General features: G+C 40.7%; 1 protein-coding gene across 1 annotated transcript; it reads right to left on the reverse strand.

The window, feature by feature from the left end:
• Nucleotides 1–8,145: 8,145 nt before the first annotated feature.
• On the reverse strand, nt 8,146–20,748 carry SULT4A1 (sulfotransferase family 4A, member 1; the record flags this gene model as incomplete). Its single annotated transcript, XM_010020310.1, has 6 exons — nt 8,146–8,633; nt 13,866–14,004; nt 15,455–15,549; nt 18,896–19,022; nt 19,146–19,226; nt 20,618–20,748. Coding segments are annotated over 6 exons (686 nt in total), but the record flags the coding sequence as incomplete, so codon positions are not given.
• Nucleotides 20,749–25,311: the final 4,563 nt, after the last annotated feature.

A 25,311-nucleotide genomic window follows, 5' to 3' on the forward strand; every position in this document is an offset into this window, starting at 1 on the left:
GGATTTTGCCTTTGTTCTTGAATGAAGTTCCAAAGCATGGGAGGGCCAACTGGCCTAGGATCTTGCCCATGAGATCCTGCACACCCTGCCACTCATGGCTGTTCAGCCTCAGGGAAGATCTCTTGTGGTATTATTAGGTAGTTGTTTAACCTTAGGCAAGACTTGAGCTCAGGCCTGTGTAATTTTGCATTTCAAAGGTAGAAATCCCCCCATATTTAAAGCCTGCCTGCAGCACGACATACAAGAAAGTTCTTCAGCACACAGATTCTCTCCTGTACTGCCTTGTACTTTCTCAGTGCAGATAACTTTCTGGTTATCAGGATATGCTCTAAATTGGGCTACGGTAACAGACAACTTGCCTGTAGAGTTCCTGAACTAGAAAGCCTCTCCATTTCAGGTACTTCAGAAAAAGGTGAAACAAGTCCTGGCAAACAGAACTGTTGAATAAACCACACATAAACCATGTTCTTTGTTATCAGATGCAGGTAGGGATGGTCTCCCTCATGAGATCATTTGTTTTCTTACTTTACTCTTCTTGAAGAGAACAGTGGAGGATTTCAATAGCCACTCTGTCTTTTGTTCAGTGCCAAACCTGCAGCCCTCACCATGACAGAGCTCGAAGCTCAGAGCCACCTTTCCCTCCACCCTTGCAGGACCCTCTGTACCAGCAGAGTCCCCCACCCCAGCCTCCAGAGCTGTCTCGTACAAGCAAACCGTGCAGCACTTCTGCCTTGCTTCAGGCTGTGCTTATCATTAGAGGACAGACAATTACAGTGATTAATTAAAGTGACTAACACAGGGAGCCGGTGTGCAAAACACCAATATATGCACAGAGTCCAGGTGTTTCATTGTGAGCTATTTTGTAAAACAGAGTGGCAGGTGGAAGCTCCACAAAGCTGGCACATCTTGGAATCATAGAATCCCAGGTTGGAAGGGACCCTCAAGGATCATATGGTCCAACCTTTCTTGGCAAAGCATGACCAAGACTAGATGCCCCAGCACCCTGCCCAGGCAAATCTTAAGTGTCCAGTGTCGGGGAATCCACCATTTCACTGGGGAGAATATTCCAATGGCTTAGTTGTGGAAAATTTCCTTGTATCCAGTTGGAATTTCCTCAGGAGTAACTTGTGCCCATCACCCCTTGTCTTTTCTATGTGACTCCTGTAAAAAAGAGAATCTCCATCTTCTCTGTAGCTATCCTTTAAACACTGGTTCATGGTGATAAGGTCTCCCCGATCCTTCTTTTCTCTAGGCTGAACAACCCCAGCTCTCTCAGCCTTTCCTCATACAGCAGGCTTCCCAGTCCTTTGATGATCCTTGTGGCTCTTCTCTGGACTCTCTCCAGCCTGTGCATAGCTTTTTTGTATAGTGGGGAACAAAACTGAACACAGTATTGTCCAGGTGTGGCCGGACAAGCGCTGAGTGGGATAATAACACCTTTATTTCTGCTGGTGATGCCCTTGTTGATGGAACCCAGCATCATGTTGGCTTTCTTTGCTGCAGCAGCACACTGTTCACTCATACTGAGCCCTGTTGCCCACCACCTTCCCCAGGTCCCTTTCCACAGAGCTGTTCCCCAGCTGGGTAGATCCCAGCCTGTACTGCACTCCTGGATTGTGTTTTCTCAGGTGCAAGACCTCACACTTGTCCTTGTTGAACTTCAAAAGGCTCTTGCTAGCCCACTCTTCCAGCCTATCCAGGTCTTCCTGCAGTGTGGCTCTCCCTTCCAAAGCGTCCACTTTCCCACTCAGTTTGGTATCATCAGCAAGACTGGTCAGGGTACATTTGATTCTATCATCCAGATCACTTATGAAGATATCAAACAGCAGTGGGCCCAATATTGATCCCTGGGGGACCCCACAAGTGACAGATTGCCAGCTGGAGGAGCTGTTTACCACCAGCCTCTGGGTGTGACCTGTCAGCCAGTTCCTTGCCCACCTCACAGAGTGCTTGTCAAGGCTAACATGGCAGTTCCTCTGGGAGCAGGCTGTGGGAACCTGTATCAAAAGGCTTGGAGACATCCAGGTAGACAATGTCCATCCTTGCCTCACATCAGCCAAACAGGTTACTGTGTTGTAGAGGGCAATCAGGTTGGTTGAGCATGATTTGCCCCTGATGAATCCACGCTGGCTTTTCCCAATCACGTGCTTCGTTTGGCTTGTGGTAGCCCCTATACATGATTTTTGTATGTATCCGATTATATACATTTCAGAGAACAAAGAAATAACTTTTAATTGGTCAAAAGTTACCGAATATATGATTAATTAGAACTCTGTCTTCTTTTGGGTAAATCCTTCTTGCTTGCCATGTAAATTAGCAGGCATGCTCTGTGAAGGTGTGGGGAAGCAAGCTTTTTCAGTCCTGAATTGAGCCAGTGGTTGTGATCTTCCCCTGTCACTTTTACCTTTCACCCAGTTACTGCTGTTTCTTGTTAACTACTTGTTTTTCTGATATTTATTTTGTCTTTGGCACCTTCTAGTGCAGATATGCTCCTTTTATCAGTCCTTTTTTCTCTTCTTTCAGGGTTAATGAAGGTATTGCTTTTACAATGTCTTGTTTTCCTAACTGATGTTGTTAATCAAGCCAGGCACTGTTATCACCATGGCAAATTCCATTCTTGCTGTACATCAGTGTGCCCATTGGCTGTGTCCAGCACTGAGGAGTAGCCGAGGGGGTGTTATTAGGTCACCCACAACTTCTCTTTTCATTCTGTTTAGAATACAGAGGTTACACAGGTCTTTAATACTAAAGATAAAGTCAGAACTAGTTTTAGTCTCTAATCTCACTGGGATTTACTGAGGAAACAATGAACATGTCCAAAAGGGTCTGGTTGTTAGGAGAGACCAACCCCTAAGCAGGTGTGGCTGGAGCAGGGTGGTTAAAGGTGAACTGGAAACCCACTGTGGATCCCCTTCTGTGGGTTTAAATCCTACCAACTATGGAGTAGTGGCAATCCCAGGAAGTGAAAGTTTCCTGCAGCATTTCCAGGACTGTTGGCTTCAGAAATGTTAGAACTGCTTTTCTTTTTCTGGGGGGAGAAGGGGAGGGCACAGCACCAGAAACAGCTAAGGTGCAGAAGGAAACAAGAGTGGTACATGAACAACCTGGGAAAAGTTAAAATCTGGAGTGGTCAAGCTTTGAATAGGGAATATTCATCATCACCTTTGTTTCCTCTGGTAAATTTTTATGTATTCAGCCATAACCATTTGATGATGTAATATATGGGCAAAAATAAAATACTGCCTTCCCAACGGAGCTTGAAATCTAATAATTTTCCTTGGTTCTTGTTTTCTTCTAATTGGTTGACTCGTGCTGAGTTCTTGGAGGTCTCACATATATTATGGGTAACTCTTTTCCAAAGCTGTATGAAAGCAGGTGTAAGGCCTGCAAGGGTTGAAGTCTTAGCACACTTTTACACCAGCTGTGTTACTGTTATCTGTGTGCAAGGATTAAATTGTCATCTTATGTTCAGTGCTGGCAAAAGCTGAGTATGTGACAGGGATGGTGACAGTGGATTTAACATCTAGGTGGCAGTTACTTTGAATATCACTCATACAACGCATATCAAGCAAGTCAGCATATCAGTGATTGTGATTAGAATCACTCTGAACAGTCAGCTGCCACTACATTACCGTTCTGTCTGCATCTTGCATGCTGTCACACAGGCTGTCTTACTGCAGCACTCCCTCATACAAAACAATATTCCTTCCAAAAGTAGGTTTTAGTTAATTCACTCCATTTGGCAGCGTGGAACTGTCTCCCCTTCTTGCCAAAGGACATGATTCCACCTCTATAGACCATCTTTCACAGGTGAAACTCAGCTCAACTGTTCCCAAGCAGAGGTTGCATTTGGCTGGTTGTAGAGGTCTTGAGAAGAGCTCTGACAAGGCCCTGGGTCATCACTTCCCATCCAGGGCAGCACCCAATTACATGCTTTGGCTCCTTGAAGCTGCAATTCACAAATCAGCCTATTACCTAAACCCACCATCCATATCGGTTGAAGTTACTGTCAGCCTGTAAATTACAGCAGCTGAGGAGCCAGCACACACTTGCTTCTGCTTTCTCCTCCACGGTGTCCGTTTCTGGCAGAGAGGCAGAATGGGCAGCTGGAGGTGGTAGCTTCTAAAACTACTCAGGCGTGCATTCCCATGGCTTGTCATCTGTGCACAGTGAGAACTCCAGCAAAAGCTGTTGCGCAGCTTTACAACTTTAAACATCGATGAAGTGGCAAAGCCCAGAAAAATGAAACTGATGGAGCACAGCTTACCAAAAGAACCTCATGTAGGTTCCTGCATGAGCAGGGAGTACAAAGGCCTCTCCTTTCTTTTGTCTATCCGATGGTGTAAACAGCTTCACTGTTTCTTAAAAAGACTTGTGGTAAGGAGTCCCACACTGCTAATAGTAATTCCCACATGCTGGAGTCCTAAAGCATAGAAAATTGCCCTGTGGTTTTGTGAACTTTTCTTGCATGTGTTTTTAAAGACCACACAGCTCTGATGCTTTCAGAAGGACACTGGATGTTATGTTGACTGAGGTACAATTCAAGCCTGAGAACTGGAAAGAGGCCTTGTTTCAGTCTGCCTGCAGAATTTGCCATCACTCACCCCGTGATGCCATCTTTTAGATTAGAGGGGTGATTTATAAGCAGATAGGCCAGGGCAGAGTGGCATTAGTGTTGTTGACTTCCTTGCTGCTCTCTGAAGGCAGAACAACAGTTTTTACTGGAGTATGACCCGGCACTGAGGTCTAAACCTCACTATGCCGAAATCTGGGTAAGTTCTATTTTTAAATGAAGGTGCTTATTTTTGCAAACTTACTTTCCAGTGCCAGAATGAGCTGACTAGTGTTTGCATTTATTTCTATTCTCTCTGTGTGATATACACCATGACAGGTAGCAGAAAATGCTCATCTGCACACATTTAATGATTCAGGCTCTAGAGGACACCACTCTGCAGATCCTGCGGTAAAGAAAACAAATGGGTTATGTAGTGAGATCATTTCTGTACTGTGTCCTTCCCATGGCTATGGTAATGGGGTTTGGGATTTTTTTGTAAATGTTATTTGATTCATCTGAATCTCTGATTAGCCTTTTTCTTTTGACTGAAGAGGCAAATGCTGTTCCTCAATCCTCCCTCTAGACTTTTGTTAGTAGTTACTAACTGGCATTGTTTATAGCCCAGCAGGACTGAATGGCTTATAATAATGGTGACTCAAGACTATAAATCTTTATAATTATTGCCAGAACTATTGGTGCCATGTTGTCTTGTGATGCTTATACGCATGTGCTGAGAATCTTTAATGGTTACTCATTAGCTTTTTCTTTCTTTCCCCTTTATTGCCCAACTTCACTGCAATCAACACTTAAACCTTTTGTATACAAAACCGTGCAAAAATTTCTTACCTAGATTAGTTTCCCATCAGTTCCTTGATGTTGATGCTTTGGGGGGCTCTCACTGATGCAAGCAACATAATGCAGCTGACATTTGAGATACCTTGTTGACTGAAGATGCAGAGCAGGAGCCACGGTGGTGCTCAGCACAGCCCTTGGGCTTTCTTGGGGCCTCATGGCCAAAGCCTTGATGTGTACCTGGTTGATCCAGTTGTCCTGGGCTTGGCTTTAACAGTTATTTTTCTCCTTCTTAGTAGCTGGGGCAGTGCTGTGTTTTTGACTTTCAGTCTGGGAACCGCGCTGATAACACCGATGGTTTTAGTTGTTGCTCAGTAATGTTTACTCTGACCAAGGACTTTCTCAGTCTCATGCTCTGCCAGGGAGGAGGGGAAGCCGGGAGGAAGCAGAGACAGGACACCTGACCCAAACTGGCCAAAGGGCTATTCCATACCACAGCACGTCATGCCCAGTATATAAACTTGGGGGAGTAAACCGGAAGGCCCAGATCGCTGCTCGGGTCGGGCTGGGTATCGGTCAGCAGGTGGTGAGAAATTGCACAGTGCATCACTTGTGTTTATTTTTCCCTTTTTCCCTTTTAGTTTTATATCCTCTCCCCTTGTTATTTCCCTTATCATTATTATTGGTGGTAGCAGTAGTGGTTTGTATTATACCTTAGTTACTGGACTGCTCTTATCTCAACCCGTGGGAGTTACATTCTTTTGATTCTCCTCCCCATCCCTCCAGGAGTAGGAGAGGAAGAAGTGGGGGGAGTGCCTGTTGGTGATTTGAAATCTGATTGCAACGAAGCCTCCAAATCCTCCCTGTGTCTTCAGATTTGTATCACTAAATGGGCGCCCAGCTGCATAACTACAATGAATCTCGCTAGTGCACTAACTCTGCAGCACTTAGCAGAAGCAGCTTAACAAAATTGAATGCTGAGGAGAGAAAGAACCATTCTCTTGGTTTTCTGGTATTTTTGTTCTTGATTTGCAATGTGTTTGGATCAATGAGGCATTCTCTCCAGAAGCAACATGGCGCATCTGGCTAAGGGGTGTCTCCGTTTGTATAGAGTCATGGTGACATTTGGCTGAGTCCTGACAGTTCAAGTTGTCAAAATAGGAAGGTGCTCTACTATCTATGGATGTTAGCAGAAAGACTGAAATGCTTTCAGGGACCAGACATCCAAAGACAGAGTATCAGCATAGCTTATCTGGGAATGGTCACTGACCACACTTTCGACTCTCGGATGAATTTCATCACCTGCTAGCACAGAGGGCCGCAGTCAAGGGGTAGGAAAGAGTAGCTCTATTAAACACAAAGATACTCACAGAGTTCTGTGCTCTCTAGTGTAGTCTCGCACAAAGATACTCACAGAGTTCTGTGCTCTCTAGTGTAGTCTCGCACAGGCATTCATTATGGGCCGCTGCCAGAAGCAGCTCATTGCATCAGATGGTCATCTGAGTTGATGCCATCTTTCTGTGTTTCTTCTGTCTTAAGTTAGGAGGTGTGGGTAGGGGAGAGAATCTATGGCTTGTACAAAGGTTACCTGGCCTGAGTAGGAGGTCTAGAAAATGAGCAAACCACAATTCATGGAACACACCCTTTATTCAATAAGCAAGCAAGCACGCACAGAAATATAATGTGTAGTGCTTAATATTCATACAGTACTAAAAATATAAAAATAGAAATAAAATTTCACTGAAAGCATTTTCACTCACAAATATACAAGGAAAAGTGCTGTCAAGCCACATCATGCTACACCACTTGCCAGTTGCTGAACTGACAGTTTCCCAACAGAACTGAAACACTAAAAGTCTGCTAGTCCTTCCTCATGGCTTTTGGCGTGCCTGACTATTTGACTAGCAAAAATGGGCCTCCTGCAGCCGAGAACCTATAAAGCATACATGTCATTACCTAATGGAACAATAAAGTAATTCTGGAGAGTTTAATAGTGATAGCAGCCTGCTTCAGGCTGTGCACTTGTCACAGAGAATAAACAAAGATTAAAGAGACTTGAATCCTGATTACAATCCAGACCAGTCATGGCTAACGATTACTGAAACTGTATTCTGCATGAAAATATGTGCAATACTCCCACCTGGTGGCATATTTTAAAACTATCTTCCTTCACTGCTGCTGTTTCCTTTGCCTACTTAGGCTGGCATGTATGTTCATCTTCCACTTGGGTCTATACAAACCGTAAACAGCGCTAAGTGCCCTTAACTGTTAGTGGAACTAGAAGATATCTAGCACCTTATCTTCTCTTACTATATCTAATGGGTGAAATTCACATCTACACAGGTCAGAGACTGATTCCTCAAGAAAAACCCTGCAGCAGAAGCCTTGCTTTTAAGCCCCGTTTTGAGGGACTGAATTAAGAGCTGGGGGGGGGGCTTAAGAAGCTTCTGTTTGCTGACCTTCAGCATGGAACTGAACTTCATTCATCAGGCAGACAGCTGTGTGCTGTCATCCATGAAAGTATGGGTGGGTTTGGGGATTAGAGTGACAATCACAGCTATACTTCATAAGAAGGCCTGTCTTGCAGAGTATGCCAGTGCACAGAACCTACTCAAATTATACAGATAAGGGTGTACAGAACCTAATGTGAACCCCACTTTGATCAGTTACTATTTTGGAATGGGATTTATTTATACTTGATATGCCTGCTATAAAAATAAATGTGACGATTAACCCCTGAGATCATTCCAGCACACGGTTTTGGCCTGTTACTTGTTTCCCTCTGAAATACTTTTTTATTTGGTTTATGGCCATTTATTTAGGTTCTAGTGAAAAGCTATTATAAAACACATTAAATAAGCAATGTGGGGCTGAAAAGGTGTACATTCTAGTTGCATATATGATACATACCTTATACGTATATAATACATTCCATAACAGCTGAATATTCTAGTATTGTCTAGGAAGTTCTTGCATGTGAACAAAGGATTAAAATACTAGAAGATAACAGCTGTTTAGGATCAAAGATAATTGTATCTGATATGATTTACTTTGATTGTTTTTCTTTCTTTAAATCTTGTTACACATAATAGCTACAGTAGTTTATCCAGCAGGTAATAAATGAATGCATAAAGCACTTCTAGCTATATTTGGATATCATATGCATGCATTTTTTATAAATAAAAATCGAACGTGAGGTCACATTTTCCCATCTTCTGTTTATAAACTAAATCAAATTTCTCATTCATTGAAACAGTGAAGATGTCTTTCCATAGCCCAACTCGTCCTGAAATGGAGAGAAGGAACACAAGTCAGAGAGCAGACATAACAGGACACCAAATACCTACAGTCTAATTGTGCAGGGCACTAAGTATCACCTGTGAGATGCTAATCAGTCTTAGCTTTCATTGAAAGCTCAGTGAGACCTACGGCTGTTCACTGACTAACCCAACTGCCCCGCTACAACCCTTACAAAGCCTTAAAATAAGCACCATACACCTCAGTATCTGCATCAGCCAAGTATTATACAGGAAAAATTCAGATTTTTGTTAGAGTTTACTCTAGCCTGAATCAGAAATTAATACAGATTTGGGGTTGGGTATTCATTTAAAAGTGCATTTATGGTTTCAGTGCAAACTATGGCTGTCAATCAGACAATACATTGTTATGTATCAATGATTCTGACAGCTAACATGAACACATCTCAAAGTGATTGTGCCTCCAGCATACACTGGTTAGAGAACTATCCAAAAAGGTACATGGAATGCAGAGTATTAAACTGATTATTGAATTCTGCTTATCGACATGTAATACCATTACTAATTTCTATTTTATGTTTAAAGATCAATTCAACAGATTAATTTATGTTTCTCAATATGGAGAGAATCATTTGTTAAATACAAGTGCCTAGATTTCACCTTCAGAAGAGAACAAGTGCCATGCACCCAGCATGTCCCATTTAAATTTAATTTTGTACACAAGGAATAGGAAGCTTCTGGTAGATGAAATACGCATACTGAACGCTTTTTCCTTGTATGGAGTATTCTACTCTACTGAACCCAACTAGTAACATAACCTGATGGCAAAGGCTGCAGCCCCCTTAACCACGGCTCCACTGCAGTCCAAAATTTATTTAACTCAAAGTCAGCCAGGGTTACTTGCTGGTGAATAAACCCCTTAGAGTAACCAGACTGAGAAGCCCAATTCTCTTCTCATTTATGTTGGATATAAATAAAGACAAGATCCAGGCTTGTTCAACTGGAATAAATGAAAGGAGAATTGGGACTGTGCTACCAGAGAGTTTAATCATAACAGCAAGAACAAAACTACATGCAGGGAGCTTAATTATACATTTGATGCGTAAGAATACCCATTTAATTTAATTACGATTGCTTTTACACAGCAACTCTATAATTGAGTCGAAAGACAAAACTGTCTGCAGCATCTACAAATTACATACTAACATGATAGCATATGTATGTGTGGCAAGGGCCATTTTATGAAATCAGAGTTTTCCTAAAACTCCTGAAGGTATGATAAGTGTTCTGGTTTGTTTTCAGGATCCAAAGATCAAAAGAACCTGAAACTGACTGAAAATGCATCATTTATTGTTTTCACCAAACTATTTCTGCATTAAAAAAAAAACAAAAAACAAACTCACAAACATTTAAGGGAACACTTGCAATCATAAAACATCTGATACTGATTTCAGTTTTGCTCTGACAACTATAATTGCATGAAGTACAGCATGAAACATAAAAGCTTGGTTTTCCCCTTCAACAATGATAATAAAACATTTCCTTCCTGTGCTTGGAAAAGAGAAGCCTTTTATTTCTGAATCTCCCTAACAACACATACGGACAAATGACAAGTTTTATAAAGGACATAGACAGTGGATTATTTGTAACATCTTTATTTTTAACAATATGAATTGATAGCTTGTCAAAAGGTCACCCACCTGGTTTATGATTTGAATCATGCAACTGTGTAAATTATGATGTGATAAGAGTCAAATATAAGTAATATATCTAATCATTGTTCTGCTTTCACAGCAGCTCAGGCTTATCTTCAGAGTAAAGATCAATGTGCTAAAAGAAAAAAAAATGAAGAACTAAAATAAAGCAAAATAATAAAGTAAATGTAACTAATGACAAATTAAAAATATTTGAAACAAATTACAATAAGCTGTCATGTTACTGCCACCATTCTTTGTCACAGAAACAAACAGAGAAGGAACAAAGCACTGTTAATGAAGCTGCGTTCTGAAGTAACAAAATATTGTAAAAGCCAGAGACAGCAAACAAAACAAATTCAAAAGAAGGCTATTTTTAATAAAAAGCACACAGTGAACACATGACAAAATATTACATTAACTGCTGTAGCTCCCTTCCTTCTCTATTACAAAATGGAGGCTTCTTTTTGAAAGCTTTGTAGGCAGTACAAATAGGAGGCTCTGCCCCTTGACTGGGGGTTTGCAGGCTCCACTACAGACACTAATGCCACGTACAGAATGGTGCATGCAGAAAAAGTTGTCATCACCCTGTTTATCTGGGTGGAGATGAAGGGCCAGCAGAGACAGCAGCTGACCTTCCTGCCTGTGAAAGGTCTCACCATCGGCTATGTTCTCTTGTATTACAACCTTGCCTTTCTTCACAACCACCTTCCTGGCTTTCACTGAACAAGGAGGGGGGTTTGGGCTGTGCATAACATGTAGCTGTGTTGCTACTCCACAGACCTCCAGATCGTGGGGGTTAGGAACAGACCTAGGAGTCCGTGTTGCAAGTAAGTCAATGAAGGAGAACGTGGCTCTGTTATTTGTAAAATCTTGCACTGACACAGAACACTTTATCCATGACCCTCAGGATGTCTTACCAGACTCATTACTTTGTGGTCTTGCCTTCATAGCAGAGAAGTGGGTTGGTAATCAAATCAGTTAGGCAATGTGCCTTAAAATCCTACTGCAAATGAGATGGTCTGTTTTCACGCAAGACACAAGTTGTGTTACATGATGAATTTTCAGTTTTAAGTAGTAAGGGGAGGTTAGGATAGGAGCTGAAAGCAAGGTAACTAAAAGCAGGAAAACACACCATACAGTGGAGACTGTAGCAGAAACTCTAGGAAATATATTAGGTCTTTCAGTGAAACTACTTTGCCTTCACTGGAATTTTACCTTAAACCAGCAAACTTGAGATATTTATTTCAGGAACTCATCATTACCATGAGCTGGAGCAAAAAGAGGTGCCATATCCCAGTTGTTACAGAGAACTAGAGAGCAGTTCAGCTGAGAGGGACCCAGGAGTATTGGTGGATGATAAATTGACTATGACCTGACAGAGTGCCTTTGCAGCCAGGAGGGACAATAGTATCCTGGGGTGCATTGGGAGGAGTGTGGCAGCAGGTCGAGGGAGCTGATCCTCCCCCTCTACTGACCCTGGTGAGCTCACATCTGGAGTGCTGTGTCCAGAGCTGGGCTCCTCAGTACAAGAAAGACAAGGTGCTACTGGAGAGGGTCCAGTGGGGGACCACAAGGATGCTCAGGGGTCTGGAGCATCTCTTATGAGGAGAGATTGCAGGAGCTGGGCCTGTTTAGAGAAGAGAAATCCGAGAGGGGACCTCATTAGTGCAGATCAATATCTCAAAGGTGGGTGCCAGGATGATGGTGCCAGACTCTTTTCAGTGGTGCCCAGCAACAGGACAAGGAGCAATGGGCATAAACTGAAACACAAGAAGTTTCACCTCAACATGAGGAAGAACTTCCTTACGCTAAGGGTGGCAGAGCTCTGGAACAGGCTGCCCAGGGAGTTGTGGAGCATCCCTCTCTGGAGATATTCAAAACCTGCCTGGACATGTTCCTGTGTAACCTGCTCTTGGTGGCACTACTTTGGCAGGGGAGTTGGACTGGATGATCCCCAGAGGTCAACCCTAATGATTCTGTGATCTGCCCAGGAATCCGGAATCTGGTTTCCAGGTCCTACTGTAATAACTGGAGTGTACAGCCCCTACAGAATGCACCAAGAGCCTTTCCATACCAGGTGTGCAAAGTCACCTGCAAGGAGGTATGAGCAATGGCTTTCTTCCAAGCATGACATTCTGAAATATTTGTGCCAACGTGCAAAGAGCACAAGTTATCCTGGGTCAGTAACTGACAATAGTTTGAGTTGAGCAATGGAAAACTGGCATAAGGGTCTCCCAAGACAGACACAAAGGCAGTACAGAATACCAGTGAACCTGCTTTCATGGGAAAGCAAACTTGCTCTCAACAAATCTGAGTGTTGGTAAGATTACAGTTTGACTGATTAAAGGTGAATACAAACATACAATAGACTTTTGTAAGGCAAGTGATTTTAGTGGTTTGAATAGAAATACATTGACAAAATGCACGATAAATGCATAAACTACTGCCTAACTCAGAATTGGTAGTCACGAAGGACTGACGACACTTTAAACTTTTATCGGAGATTTGAAAGCAATTATAAAAATTGCAGCTACCGTAATTTGCAGATCACATGAAGGATGAGGTAGAATGGAAAGGGCTCCTACAGACTGAAATATTCAGATCATTATATCCCTCAGTACAGGACAATAACGTGTAAATCAATTCCTCTGAAAAGACTTTGTAGCCACGATAAACACATGCTTCACATATGATGCTGTACCAAGAAGTGCTAACATGGATAGGGATGGACAAACAAGGAAGAGGGAGAAAGTTCCAATTAAAAAAAGGAAGAGGGAGAAAGTTACAATTAAAACTGGAGTAAATGAGTCAATAAAGTGGGTTTATGTCCGAATAAAGCATATGTGAGCTGACACAGGAATTGACCATCTTGATCTTATTCCCTCATATTTAAAAAGACCTGTTAAGTGCTGTACAGAAAATAATTTGAGGGAGACTTACTGAGTTCACTCTTTTATGCTTGTCAGAAAGACAGCTGAGAGAAGACTTGATTTCTTGACATTATCAAAGGACAGATGTATGAACAGATCAAAAGGCACTTCAGATTCCTAGAGAAAGACCTCACCAGAATAAACATCTAGAATCTGGACACACCTTAAACAGCTAAAGTAGGCAATGAAAAGAAAAAACTCATGAAAAAGGAAAGCTATTAGAATTATCTGCTTTTCTAGAAAATCTCATATATCTAAAAACAAGGCTTTAGGCCAGGATAAACTGTATGAAATTGTGTGGACTATGACATGCCAAAGTTCAGAAGGAGTGGTGCAGTCTTCCCAGCATGAATAGCTCAAGACACTGAAGTAATCCAAAGACTCTCCAACATAGTGTTGTGCATGGTGTTGAATATACGCTGTCAATCCTGGATATTTACATCCTTTTTAGTCACTTCTACCTAAATTTATTTCAAAACAAACCAACCCCCAATTTGCAACAACAGTCAGTTACCTCCCATCATTTCCACAGCAATATTTTGCCAACATCTTAACACATCCTGGAGATTACTAAGTTGTCAGTTACTTCTTGCAACTTTCACAGTAAGAGTTTTACTGTGGGTTTTAAACATACCCCTGCCAACAGGAAGTGCTTCTGCATTACAGCACTGGTCAATGAGTTGATGGCAGTGTTCCACCATGGATTCCAACTGTGCTTTGTCATAAGAAACTCCTAAGAACCTCACCAGTTGCTCAACCATCGATGCTAGGTCCTGTAAGACAGTATGTAAAAAGCAGTTTATTTTACAGTATCTTAAACGACCTTTTTAAATTAGTTTAAATATTTCAAAATAAGTTACATCTTGATGAGTGTGAGAAATAGAAATGCAGAACTGTAGAAACACCACTGTCTCAAAATTCTGCCACCTTCTAATTTTCTGAAAATAAACACACTTAAGTGATCGGGGTAAGACAGGTTGGCAGAGAACATGGTCATGTAAGCTCGCCTCTTCAAATATTAGAATGGGCAACTGCAAAGTAATTCTGATGCTTCCCACTTCAGACAACACCACCCCATTAACTCATTACTTTGGAATACCAGTGTATTTTGGAGGAATAAAAAATTACTTTGATTTTTATCTTGATAAAAATAAATTACTACAAATGTTAGAACAGCCCTTCCTTCGTTGTTAGCTTCTGGGACTGCATTCAGGCAGGTACAAAGGTTCTAACAAGGTGGCCTCTGAGAATAAGCAGTCATTAATTTATATATCCAGAACTCCAGGGTTCCTCAGTATGAGTAAGACTTCTGGAGTTACAAAGGCAACATAGCAATGTTTATCAGAAAACAGGCAGATACTAGACACCACGAGCTTTCAACAGCAGTGTACCTGGCTAGGAATATACCATTATTCAAACCATGGGTTTGAAATAAATTCTACTTAACCTTTTTAATTGTTCTGATTGTATTACATCTTCCTTTAGCATTCTGCTCTATCAGAAGGCTCTGTAAAACTGACATAATATACCCAGCTTTATTGAGTTATACTCTTATTTTGCCTTTCTGTAGTTTAGACATAGAAGCTGTGTTTTCCCTATGTTTTAATTTTCCAGTCAAACAAACATTTTGAAGTACTTTCATTAATTCTCAAAAAAACATTATTGCAATAGGAAATGAAACCCAATGTTCTATGTAGTATTTCTACTAAATTTCCGATTAAAAATACAAGTGGATTTATTAGCCAGCATACTGTTAAGGACCAAATAATTATGTTCACCTTATACTACACAATCATCTCTAATCGTTTTCAACATTGTTTCACAGAAGACAGTAACAACAACCAAATAAGCAGAATAAATGCCAAATATATAGGAAAAATACTGATGATACACTTCTTCCCCTTGTTGATACAACACACACTGCAAGACATTTCTTTTAAATTAATGCCAGGACTGAGCGTACCAAGCACTGAGCAGTTACACATCTCTGCCTTCTCTGTGAGCACTTGAGTGTCTATGGATGCAGGCAGATTTCTGAGTAAATTGCTAGGTTTATTAAAGTGCTGGAAGTCCACAGAATCTATTGAATGCCAGTGCTTCAAAAATGGTACAGACATTAGGGAGCCCAAACATGGACATAAGAAGCAAATGTTGTACTTTCTGTATTTTAAACACTATGATGCTAAATGTAATTAAAATACCTTTTTGATACATCTGACCTACCTTATGCATGTCTTCATACTTGAGAAAAAGTACATTGGCATCCATGTGATGTTCCCAAAACTCTTGCACATGTTCAAACCACGAACCATATCCCACTACAAAGACATTATGATTGGCATGAGGAAAATTAATACTTCTGTTATTAAGCCCTTTCCAAAAAGTAAAAAAAGAAAAAGAAAAAAATAAATTGACTGGAGTGGTTCACAGCCCCAGGAGAACAGCATCTGGTTTTGACCCACTGCCAGGCACAGCAAGGAATTTAATTAAAACAGAGTTTTTCTCAGTTTGGAATATTCAAAAGAACTAACTTATCATAAAATGTTCAGCTGAAAATGTCACCATATTTCATGATTGACCTCTTGTAGCTCAGTATTAGTAACACCCGACTATTGAACAAAACTGAAATAAAAATTACACAGATAGCTGTGAAGGAGGCAAACTGCTGGTGGCTCCAACCTGTGTGAATTCCTGCAATGACAATATCACACTGCAGCTTCCTTTACTTGGAAGGAATGCTAGATACAGCATTCATGGCAAGTTCTACAGAGCATCCTCTATCACAGACAAAGAATTGTTAACAACCACTGTCCCTCCTTAATTAAACATGTATCGAGCACATAGGTGTACAAAATGCTTCGTGGTCATTCCCAAAAAACATAGGCTGTACTGACAGAATATTCTATTTATCATTAAATCTTTTGTGTCAGCCCATCCGCCCCCTGACTAAAATCTAAGACCTAGTCTCTTCCAATGTTACTTCCTGAACACTTCCATGCAACTTCTGTACATACGCCAGAACGCAGTTTCAGCTACACTGTTATCAGTTATCTCAATTAAACGATAAATCCAGACTACAACCAGATGCCTATGAGGTGTTGAATGCTCCCAAAAGCTCAGAGTGATGTGATGGGGTACTTCCCACATATCACAAGATGTGAGCAGGCCCAGCGTGCAGCCTTGCCAATGATGAAAAGTTTATGCCTCCTACCTCCTGCATGCCACCAGCAGCTTCTCTTCAGTTCCCCATATCTGCTGTGTGAAGTTTAGGAGTTGAAGTTAAGCTGAGGTGCTATGCTGGGAGGGTTTGTACTCCTCGCACTGATGAGGCAGTGGTTACTGGAAGCCTTAACTCACCCCCCTAAAACTTTCCTCCTTTGTTTTTCACTTCTCTGATAGAGTCCACATTTGCACTGACTTTAGTCAATGTCTAGCAGAGGTTCAGACACTGGGATTTGTTATGTAGAGAATTCTTTTTGCTGCAAGTATTACCAGAAATACAACCCAGAGAGAAATGAATCCTGCATATTTCTTTGTTAATAGTGACAAATTCTTCCAAAGTACTTCAGATAATTAAGACAGGAGCTAAGCAAATATGGTGAGCAGTTTTTCACATTCTTCCCCAATATTTTTTGGCCAAGTTTATATTTTCAGCAAAGCAGCTATAGAAAAATACTGAACTTTTTAGGTTTGTTTGTTGAAGCCACATTTTCTCCTTGAAAAATAATTGTTTAATTTTGGTAACTGGAATATTTTCAATGGACAAAGAGGTCAGTTTCACAGGAAGATTATTTCAATCAGCTGACTAATTTTCATTTTAAAGGTATTAGAAAAATTCAATTTTTGTTATTCCCATTCCATATACCCCTAAAGAAATTCATGCATGAAGTTACACATTTGTCAACCAAAAGGTGTTCCTAGCTGCTCTTAATGGTACAAGGCAAGAATCTCCCTCAAGATTATTAGTAGAGTTTAACTATGCTTTATTAAGAAACTCCCTTAAGCTTTCGAGGATAATACCGAAGAACTAGCACATTCAAGACTAATCCCTATCCAACTCATGTTTTCAAACAAGATAGTTAACATGCACTGAATATGTTTCAAGGTTGTCAGTTATAAGGAGGGGTAAAAAGAGTGAAATTGTGTCATTTGGGCTCAGTGCTTCTCCATCTAGCAATATTTGCAGTTCTTATGAAGGTTTGAGGTTTTTCTTCTTTGCTGCTATATTGCTTCCATGAGGTGCAAACATTTGCTAAATGCAAAACATTCCATTTGCACAGCTATGGACACAGAACACACTGTGATGTTTTACTGACTCTGGGAGGTTGTGATAAATCAGCTAACTGCTACAAGATGCAAATATAAATAACTCCTGGGACACTTATAAGAAAAAGAGTACAGAACCTTCTTCCTATCTTAGAAGACCTTCTAATGCATCCTTCATCTCCTCAGTCTAGAAGTTCCTGGTCATGGGCTTCAGACAAACATCCCATTCTGAGGGAATGCAAAAATAAAAGCTGAAGGTGGGTTGGGATGGAAATTTATTCACCCTCCACAGACTTGCAGGAGAAAGTAGCAAAGGTTTTTAAGGCCTGTTAAATAACCTCCACTGGTAGGCTTTTATTTTTTTCTTCCCTTTAGTATTATACAGTCTTCCCTTTAGTGTCATACAGCTATTTTAGCACCAACTCCTCCAAATTCCAGGCTGAAGGAAAGTTCACTGCAGTGGATCTAGAGGACATCCTGCTCTCAGAGCACAAGGTACTCAGTGAATTCTTAGAGTCACATTAAAGTATCGTAGAGAAGATTTGGTAGGGAAACAGAAGGCAGTAATTCTTTTTTCTATTCCTACCTATAAAGCGTGGCAATCCATCGGCAAAAAGCCCAGCGGCAGCCAGTTATGTGAGAACACAGGGCTTGCCCTCCCTGTAAATCTACTGAGCTAGTGCAGTGGAGCTCCTTAAGGCACTGCAGCCTGAGTAGGAACACAGTGGGTGGGTGCATCATGAAACAGCCCTCCCTCAAAGGAGATACTGGGTAAGCAGCTGATGAATTGCTGTAAAGCAGGTTAGTATATTCTTGTTATAGAGGTGTATTTGTCAGACAGTAGCAGCCTGCAGCTGCCTTTTTACAGGGGCTCACTTCAACTTACTAATGTACTCCACATCAATCTCACGCAAACTAGAGATTTTTGTGTGTTAACTGGTATCTTGCAAAGGACAAACACTGAGGTTTTGGATGAAATAAAAGTAGTAAAGGAATTCCCAGGAAAAAAAACAAACCCTTGAGGAACAGAAGGACTCCTGAGAAGTAGCTAACAGTGAGGTACAACTGAAATCAAATGATGCTGAGAGTATTCACCACTTCTCACAAGGTACTCAGTACCTTGCAAACTGAATTTTAGAAAAGTAGATCGGAATTTTACCTGACCTAAGTGGTACACTGCGGAGCCCATGGGGTCAAATGTTCTAAGGCAATTATTTACAAGGCATGGTCATAGTTTGCATGGACAAATCTAAGTCTATGTAGCACTACCTGTAGTAACCTCCTGGCTGTATATGCAAAACAAATGCACCTTTATCCGGTTCATTTCTGTACTTGCAGAAGGAATGCAGAGATGAAAATAAGTATGTAACAGCATATGCAGAGATAACAGCTCCTTACACTTGTCATTCATAAACCTTCTGCAGAACTCCTGAAACGTTCCTCTGTAGCTCATGGTCCTCAGGGAGCGGTGAAACTGGTAATAAGACACCACCAGGTCTTTGGGGTTGCGAGCCATGTATATTACCTATGATGGGGGAAAAAAACCCACATCTTATTGAAAGCTTTCCCCCAACAACCCTGTTTACCAAAGTGCTTAAGCAACCATTGCCAAAATAATTAAACAATCATGACTTCATTTCATTTTTACCTTTGAATTGCCATTATGGAGGTCTGAAGGCAAAAACCGGTACGGTAGGTGGCTTTTTATAAGGCGAGGAGACGTCAGTTCCTAAAATACAAGCAGACAGAAACATTTTTTACTGTGAGTTAGTTTTTGGCATATCCTGAGCTGTCCTGAACTATCATGCTTGAAGGTCTTTACAACAGTGAGTCACATACACAAAATTCACTTCTTAAATTAACAGGGGTCTGGGACCATAAATTACGTCAGGGAATTACACCTTGTTTTTTAATACTGAAGGGCTGGATAATGTGTTGAGGCTTTTTGTTCGTTTGGGGGAACCTTCTCAGGAAGAAAGTGTCATAGTTGAAGATTCTTAGTAGGAAATTAACTTTGTTTCCAGTGATGATTCCACTAAAATTCCTCGAAAAATATTAGAAGCTCTGAAAATCCTACCCTTAACTTCTTCAAAATTTTACTTGTGCAATTTATTTATCTTCAGATTTAGGCCCAGACAATCCAAATTCTTATCTGAGTGTGTGAACATCTTTCAGACTATTTTTCTATAACTTGATACAAAATCATCTCATGACACAAATCATATTCTAGTAGTTAAAACCTGCATAAATCCATACGGGATCAAGTTGCTAGCACATTGTATAGATAATGCGTAATCTCAAACTAAACCTCTCACTATTGCCACCACTTACAATGCATCAAGGTAGCATTAAGGTCTCATTGGACTAGGTGTCACAGAGGTGAAAAAGAAAAGCAAACCTCCAACCCCTGAATAGCCTCAGCCTAAAGCAGGCTGATGCCGCAGCTGTCATTGACCAGAAGCAGCTAAAATCTATCTGTGCCAGCCTTAGCTAGCTCAGTTCAATAAGCACTGCAGCAGTTATAGGATGGAGTCCCATATTTTGCCTAATCATTCCACCATATGCCTGTATCACTAGTAGTTGCAGCAGTGAAAGGATCACACTTACATGCCATGGTACTAGTCTCTGAGTGATTCTTAATAGTGTGAGTGTCATTTCATGCAGTGTATTTCAAACTCCTCAAACTACACGTACAGAGTCTGTAGATCCACAAGTCCTCGGACTCAGAGGATTTAGATGTGCAAATTCAGAGCGGTTGGTCTATAGATCCATGGATCTCTGCATCTGTAGTTCCTCTTTTGCAAATTCAGGGAAGGAATTGAAGAAAATTTGCCTCATTTGGGCAGCTTCTGTTTACCTAAGCAAGGCAGGCCTAGAACTTCTATTCAGAAAACCCACTGCCAAGGTATTTAGGACATGGAGAAACTTCTAAAGCATTACAGTATAACAAAGTTTAATAAAATCAATTTTAAAATAACCTAGTAATACGTGGAATGATTCCAACAAACTCTGTAAGTCCAGCGATGAAAAGAACAACACAGGATGAAATGAAGTGATAAATATGGAACAGAGGAAAAAGATAACCAAATGCTGAAAGACTTTCTTTGCAATAAATTGTACCTTGATGATGTCCAGACCAGGCTGAGGGTACTCTAGGACTGGAAGTTGTTCATCTATATTCATTAGTCCAATCTCATCTGGATCAGCTCCCTGACTCACTAGATATACCACTTCCTGTAGCAAGCCTGTGCCTGCATGAAAGAGAACAGATTGTATTACAGTTCTTATCTAAACAGAAGCATATGAAGGGAGACCTAGACATGGCAGTAATGGTAACTTTTGTCCTTAACAGTCTGTTGTGAACTACATCTGTAACTACTGTTTTAATGTAGTATGTCCCTTAGTTTATTTTAAATGCATGGAGATCTCCTTTCACTTTGAAGACCTGAGATTTTTCTCCGACAATAATTTCACTCTGTTTCTGTCTCCAGATCATTTAATCTGTGAATTAGAAAGCATTTAAAAAAAAAAGGGGGGGAGGGGAGGGACTTTTTCCCCTGTGAACGTTAGCTAGGCAAAATACTACTGTTTCCATTTTAGAAATAAAAAAAAAAAATGAGGCAGACAGAGATCATCCAAGTTCACAAAATGCATTAGCGGCTGTACTGGAAGACTGATGATGTCCTCTATTCTAAATTGTAGGCAATTGTTATGCAACGATAGAAGAGTCTATTTATACCTCTGAGGACATTTACAAAGCAACCATTAGCTATTACAGTCTTAATGACTGCACTTTGAAAAACTAATAGGTATTCCAAATAGAAGTTTGAACAGAGAAACCATTTCAAATTACCTTCAGACAGGTAGGAAATCCTCAAAACAGGCAAACAAAGGTTCAGTGGTACTTGACAGAGGCTTATCAAGAGAAAGGCTCAGGCTTTTGGTGAGATGGAGGAACAGAACGAGAGGAGAACAAAGTGAACCAGCCGGGAAGGGACCCCCCAGTTTAGATGACAAGTCACAAAGGCATGGGACATCCTGGATACTGTGATAGATAGACCAATTATTTAAGAGTTGTGAGTGATAAGGAAAATGAGACTAGGATTTATTCTCTCTCCCTTTCATTTTGCCTAACAGAACAAGTAATTTTTCCAGAACTCTTTACCAAGACCAAGTCCACTTCGACACCCCATGTCCTTGGAAAGATGATCTGAAAACTCTCAGATCATGCCTTTTATTCCCATTTTAACTTAAAAATAACTTGTAAGTGCAACAGTCACTAGTTAATTCATGTTAACTAGCATGGATGTGCACACCAACAGATATGTTTTGCACTAATTCTGTACGTTGTTCCAACACAAAGAACACCAGTACATCATTATTCATGTATTTTTTTAATCTGATCTAGGAAGAGTTAAAAAAAGCTGGTTAGAGTGAACACTGTCTGGATACATGAAAGAACACACGCCTCCAAGAATTGCTTTGGAGAGTAACTACTTTAAGATTCCTCTGTTTCCTGACTGATTTGTGGGTAAATTAAAATGGCTTGGAAAAGAAGATACTTCTACATTATCATCACCCACAGAGACAGCTGTCACAGACTTAATGCCCCGAGGCTGTTCACTCTGCATTTTTAAGTCCAACCATATATTTTATACATTAAAATTAACATACATATAGTACTTCAGTATCAGTCCTTGTGACTCTGAATGAGCACAACCCTTGTTCTCATTAAATATTTATTCTGACAAGAGACACCTTGGTTCTCCATAATTTATTTCTGTATTTCCAATTCCACCTGCAAAGAAAAATGCTATTACAGCAAGCTTGTTCTATGAAAGGAAAAGGAGTAACTATGGGGACAAACACCACCACCAGGACTTTGTAACTACTAGCTGCTCTGTAAGCAAAAAGCAGCCATCTCCATTGTGCCTTCGAATACCCAGTTCTGCTCAGACCCATGGCCATGCACTAGGCTTGGCTTGATTGCCAGCAGATCCATGAAGTACTGCAGAGATTAGAAATGACATACTAATGCAGCAGGCATGGGGAATAAGGTTTCTGATTCAGAAAGGATTGGGCCTTTGGAAGCTCAGAAGTCTTGATCTAAATGTGCTGCCACCAAAACCAGTCTTTCATTGAAAGAGTAATGCTCGTCACATGGCAAGTATTCAAGAAGGAAAAATAAATATCTCCATCCAGTACAGGTTCTTTAAAACAGTGCTTTAAATCTGTAATCCTCGGTACTAATTATTAGCACGCATATACACAAATTATTGTAGTCATGTATATATGGCTGCTCATATTCCACCATCCTATTCCAGTTCACACAGCAGTATCTATTCTACAAAGGGAAGGACTGCAAGCTGCCAGTTCAGACATCTGGCTTCTGGCCATCCAGTAGGTTAGAATCTCTCCTCCCTGCACCTGCAGTAGGACCACTGATCCCGATTTCTCCCACCCATGAACTTGGTGCTAGTTTTTGCTTCTGTCACCATATTAGCCTGATTTTTTTCCACATTAGCACTCTACTACTCTGCTTAGGATTTTCAGGGTCTTAAAGCAAATGAAAACTAGAAATTTAACTTTGGAGGGAACTGTGATTTTTTTTAACTTGACACCCTTAATCAATTATCATTTATCTCACACATTCCAAAGTTCCCTGTATTAAAAAATTATCATTGACCTGGTCTCCTGTTATAAAAAAACCCAAACTATACGTTTATTTGTTAAAAAAATAGCTACAAATATTTATGTAATCAGATATATATAAACTCCTCATATCTCTATTAGGATTAAAAACAACTCAAGTTAAATTACAGATACCAGAGCTGAATGTTCTCTTGATGAAGAAATGATGGCTTAACTTAGCAACAGACAAATGGCAGCCCAAATTCCAGACCTAGCTGCTAGGGCAAGATTTACTAGCCCCTGGGAACACCAGCTGGCTGGAAAGCCAAACAAACTGAGGTACTACACCTATGCATGTGATGAGAAGCCCAAGCCTAGACTGGGGCTAGCATAATTTATTAAATTTGCCACACCATAGGAGGTTTAATGTGAGTCCTCTGCTGTAGCCCCTGACTCCCCAACTGTGTATAAACTGTGTAAACTGTAGAACTGCAATTTTCAAAGGAGATGATGGGAATAAACTCAGATAATCCCAGTCTATCCCAAAACTTGACTAGATCTAAATGTCACAGAAACTTTCTTAGTAAAAGAGAAAATGATGATACTTGTTGGAGAGAAGGAAGCTAAAGAAAAATTTCTGGCCTGGTTGCCAACAATGATTTAGTGTCACTTGAGGGTTACTAATATTTAAGTGAAATTAAAGGACTAGGTTGAGGGGATGAAGGCACAGACCCAGAGCATCTTCATGCAGTGAATCACTTTACTGGCTACTGCTCTAACTTTTTATACCATTCTAACAACAGTTATTTTTAGCCTATTGCTCTAGCTTTTAAACCATTCTATTTGTAGCCTATCATGTTTAGTTCCCGACTTACAGTTTGTTTTTTAACACTGCTCGCCATCTCACAACCAGTCCCAGAGTAGCCAGTCTCTTATCTTTATGCTCTCTCCTCCTCAGCCAGGTGTCTTGGTATCTTATGCTCTCTCCTCCTCAGCCAGCTGGGCTGCTCTGCTTGATTGTACTTTGTTTCTTCTTTAACTCTTTCTTCTCCAGCCAAGCAGTTACTTCTCTTTGGCAATAATCATATAGTTACATTGTCTCTCACACTAGGTCACTAAGTGAACAGCTAGCACCTATGCAAACGAAGCCAAGGTTCTTCCTGGAGACAATCTGTGGATCTCGTGCATCTCTAGTATTTTCCATCATTTTCTCCTTCTGTTGTTGGAAACACATACATGTACATGCATGCCTCACTTGGGATAGTACAGAGGAGTAATCAGTCACTGACAAGCAGGATTAATCTGTCAGCCTTTGGGCATGAGGCACGAGATGCAACATTGAGAAGTACCCTGCAATTCCGCCCTTCTTTCTTCTAACTGCAGCAGATCTACATTTCATCCTGGAAGAAGACTGCTAGCCCTGCTACCTCCAAGGTCACACTGCTGAAACAGATGTGGAATTCATTTACGCTTATCTATTTCTAACTAAAATGGAGCCAGTCAGCATCTGAGGAATTTCAGTGCACTGTATATACCTGAGAAATATTCTTCCCCAACAAGTTCTTTTGTTATGTCAATACAACACCTCAGGATAAAACAGCGTTCCAGTTCATCACACAGTATCTGGTAAGAGATGGATGGGAAACAGCTGTGAAGAGCTACTGCCAGAATTTGCAGGTTTTTAGGAGATCCTTTTAAATTATCTGTGGAATCACATTTCTACTCTGTATAACAGCATGTCAAAAGCAGCCCTATCACAGCAGTTTGAACATGTGCTAGTATGGCTGTACTGTCCTTTTCTGTGATGCCTAATGATGCACAGAAATCAGGATTCATTAAGAATCCTATCATGCCTACAGCAGCCCCTGTGCTCACTACTTTCTGGCCACTAGCACACTCCCATGCAGCCACTGAACCTTGGAGATTTGTTTGAAGTGAAATGGTAGATATAAAACAACATAATTTCCTGTGAAATCTTGCTTCCTGACATGGTTTCTAATTGTCGTGGTTTAAGCCACTAATATAGCTTATTTCAGTTTTCTGCCCTGTGTATCAGCTAACATGGGACAAACCTGAAGTTCAAGGATGCAAATCTTTGGTATATTCCTTTTATTCACCCCTTGTTTGGAAACCACATGGAAAAATAAAATAAAGAAATACTAACGTTAATACTAACGCTCTTC

This window comes from Nestor notabilis, unplaced genomic scaffold (genome assembly GCF_000696875.1).
Source record: "Nestor notabilis isolate BGI_N333 unplaced genomic scaffold, ASM69687v1 scaffold3438, whole genome shotgun sequence".
Classification (NCBI taxonomy): Eukaryota; Metazoa; Chordata; class Aves; order Psittaciformes; family Psittacidae; genus Nestor; species Nestor notabilis.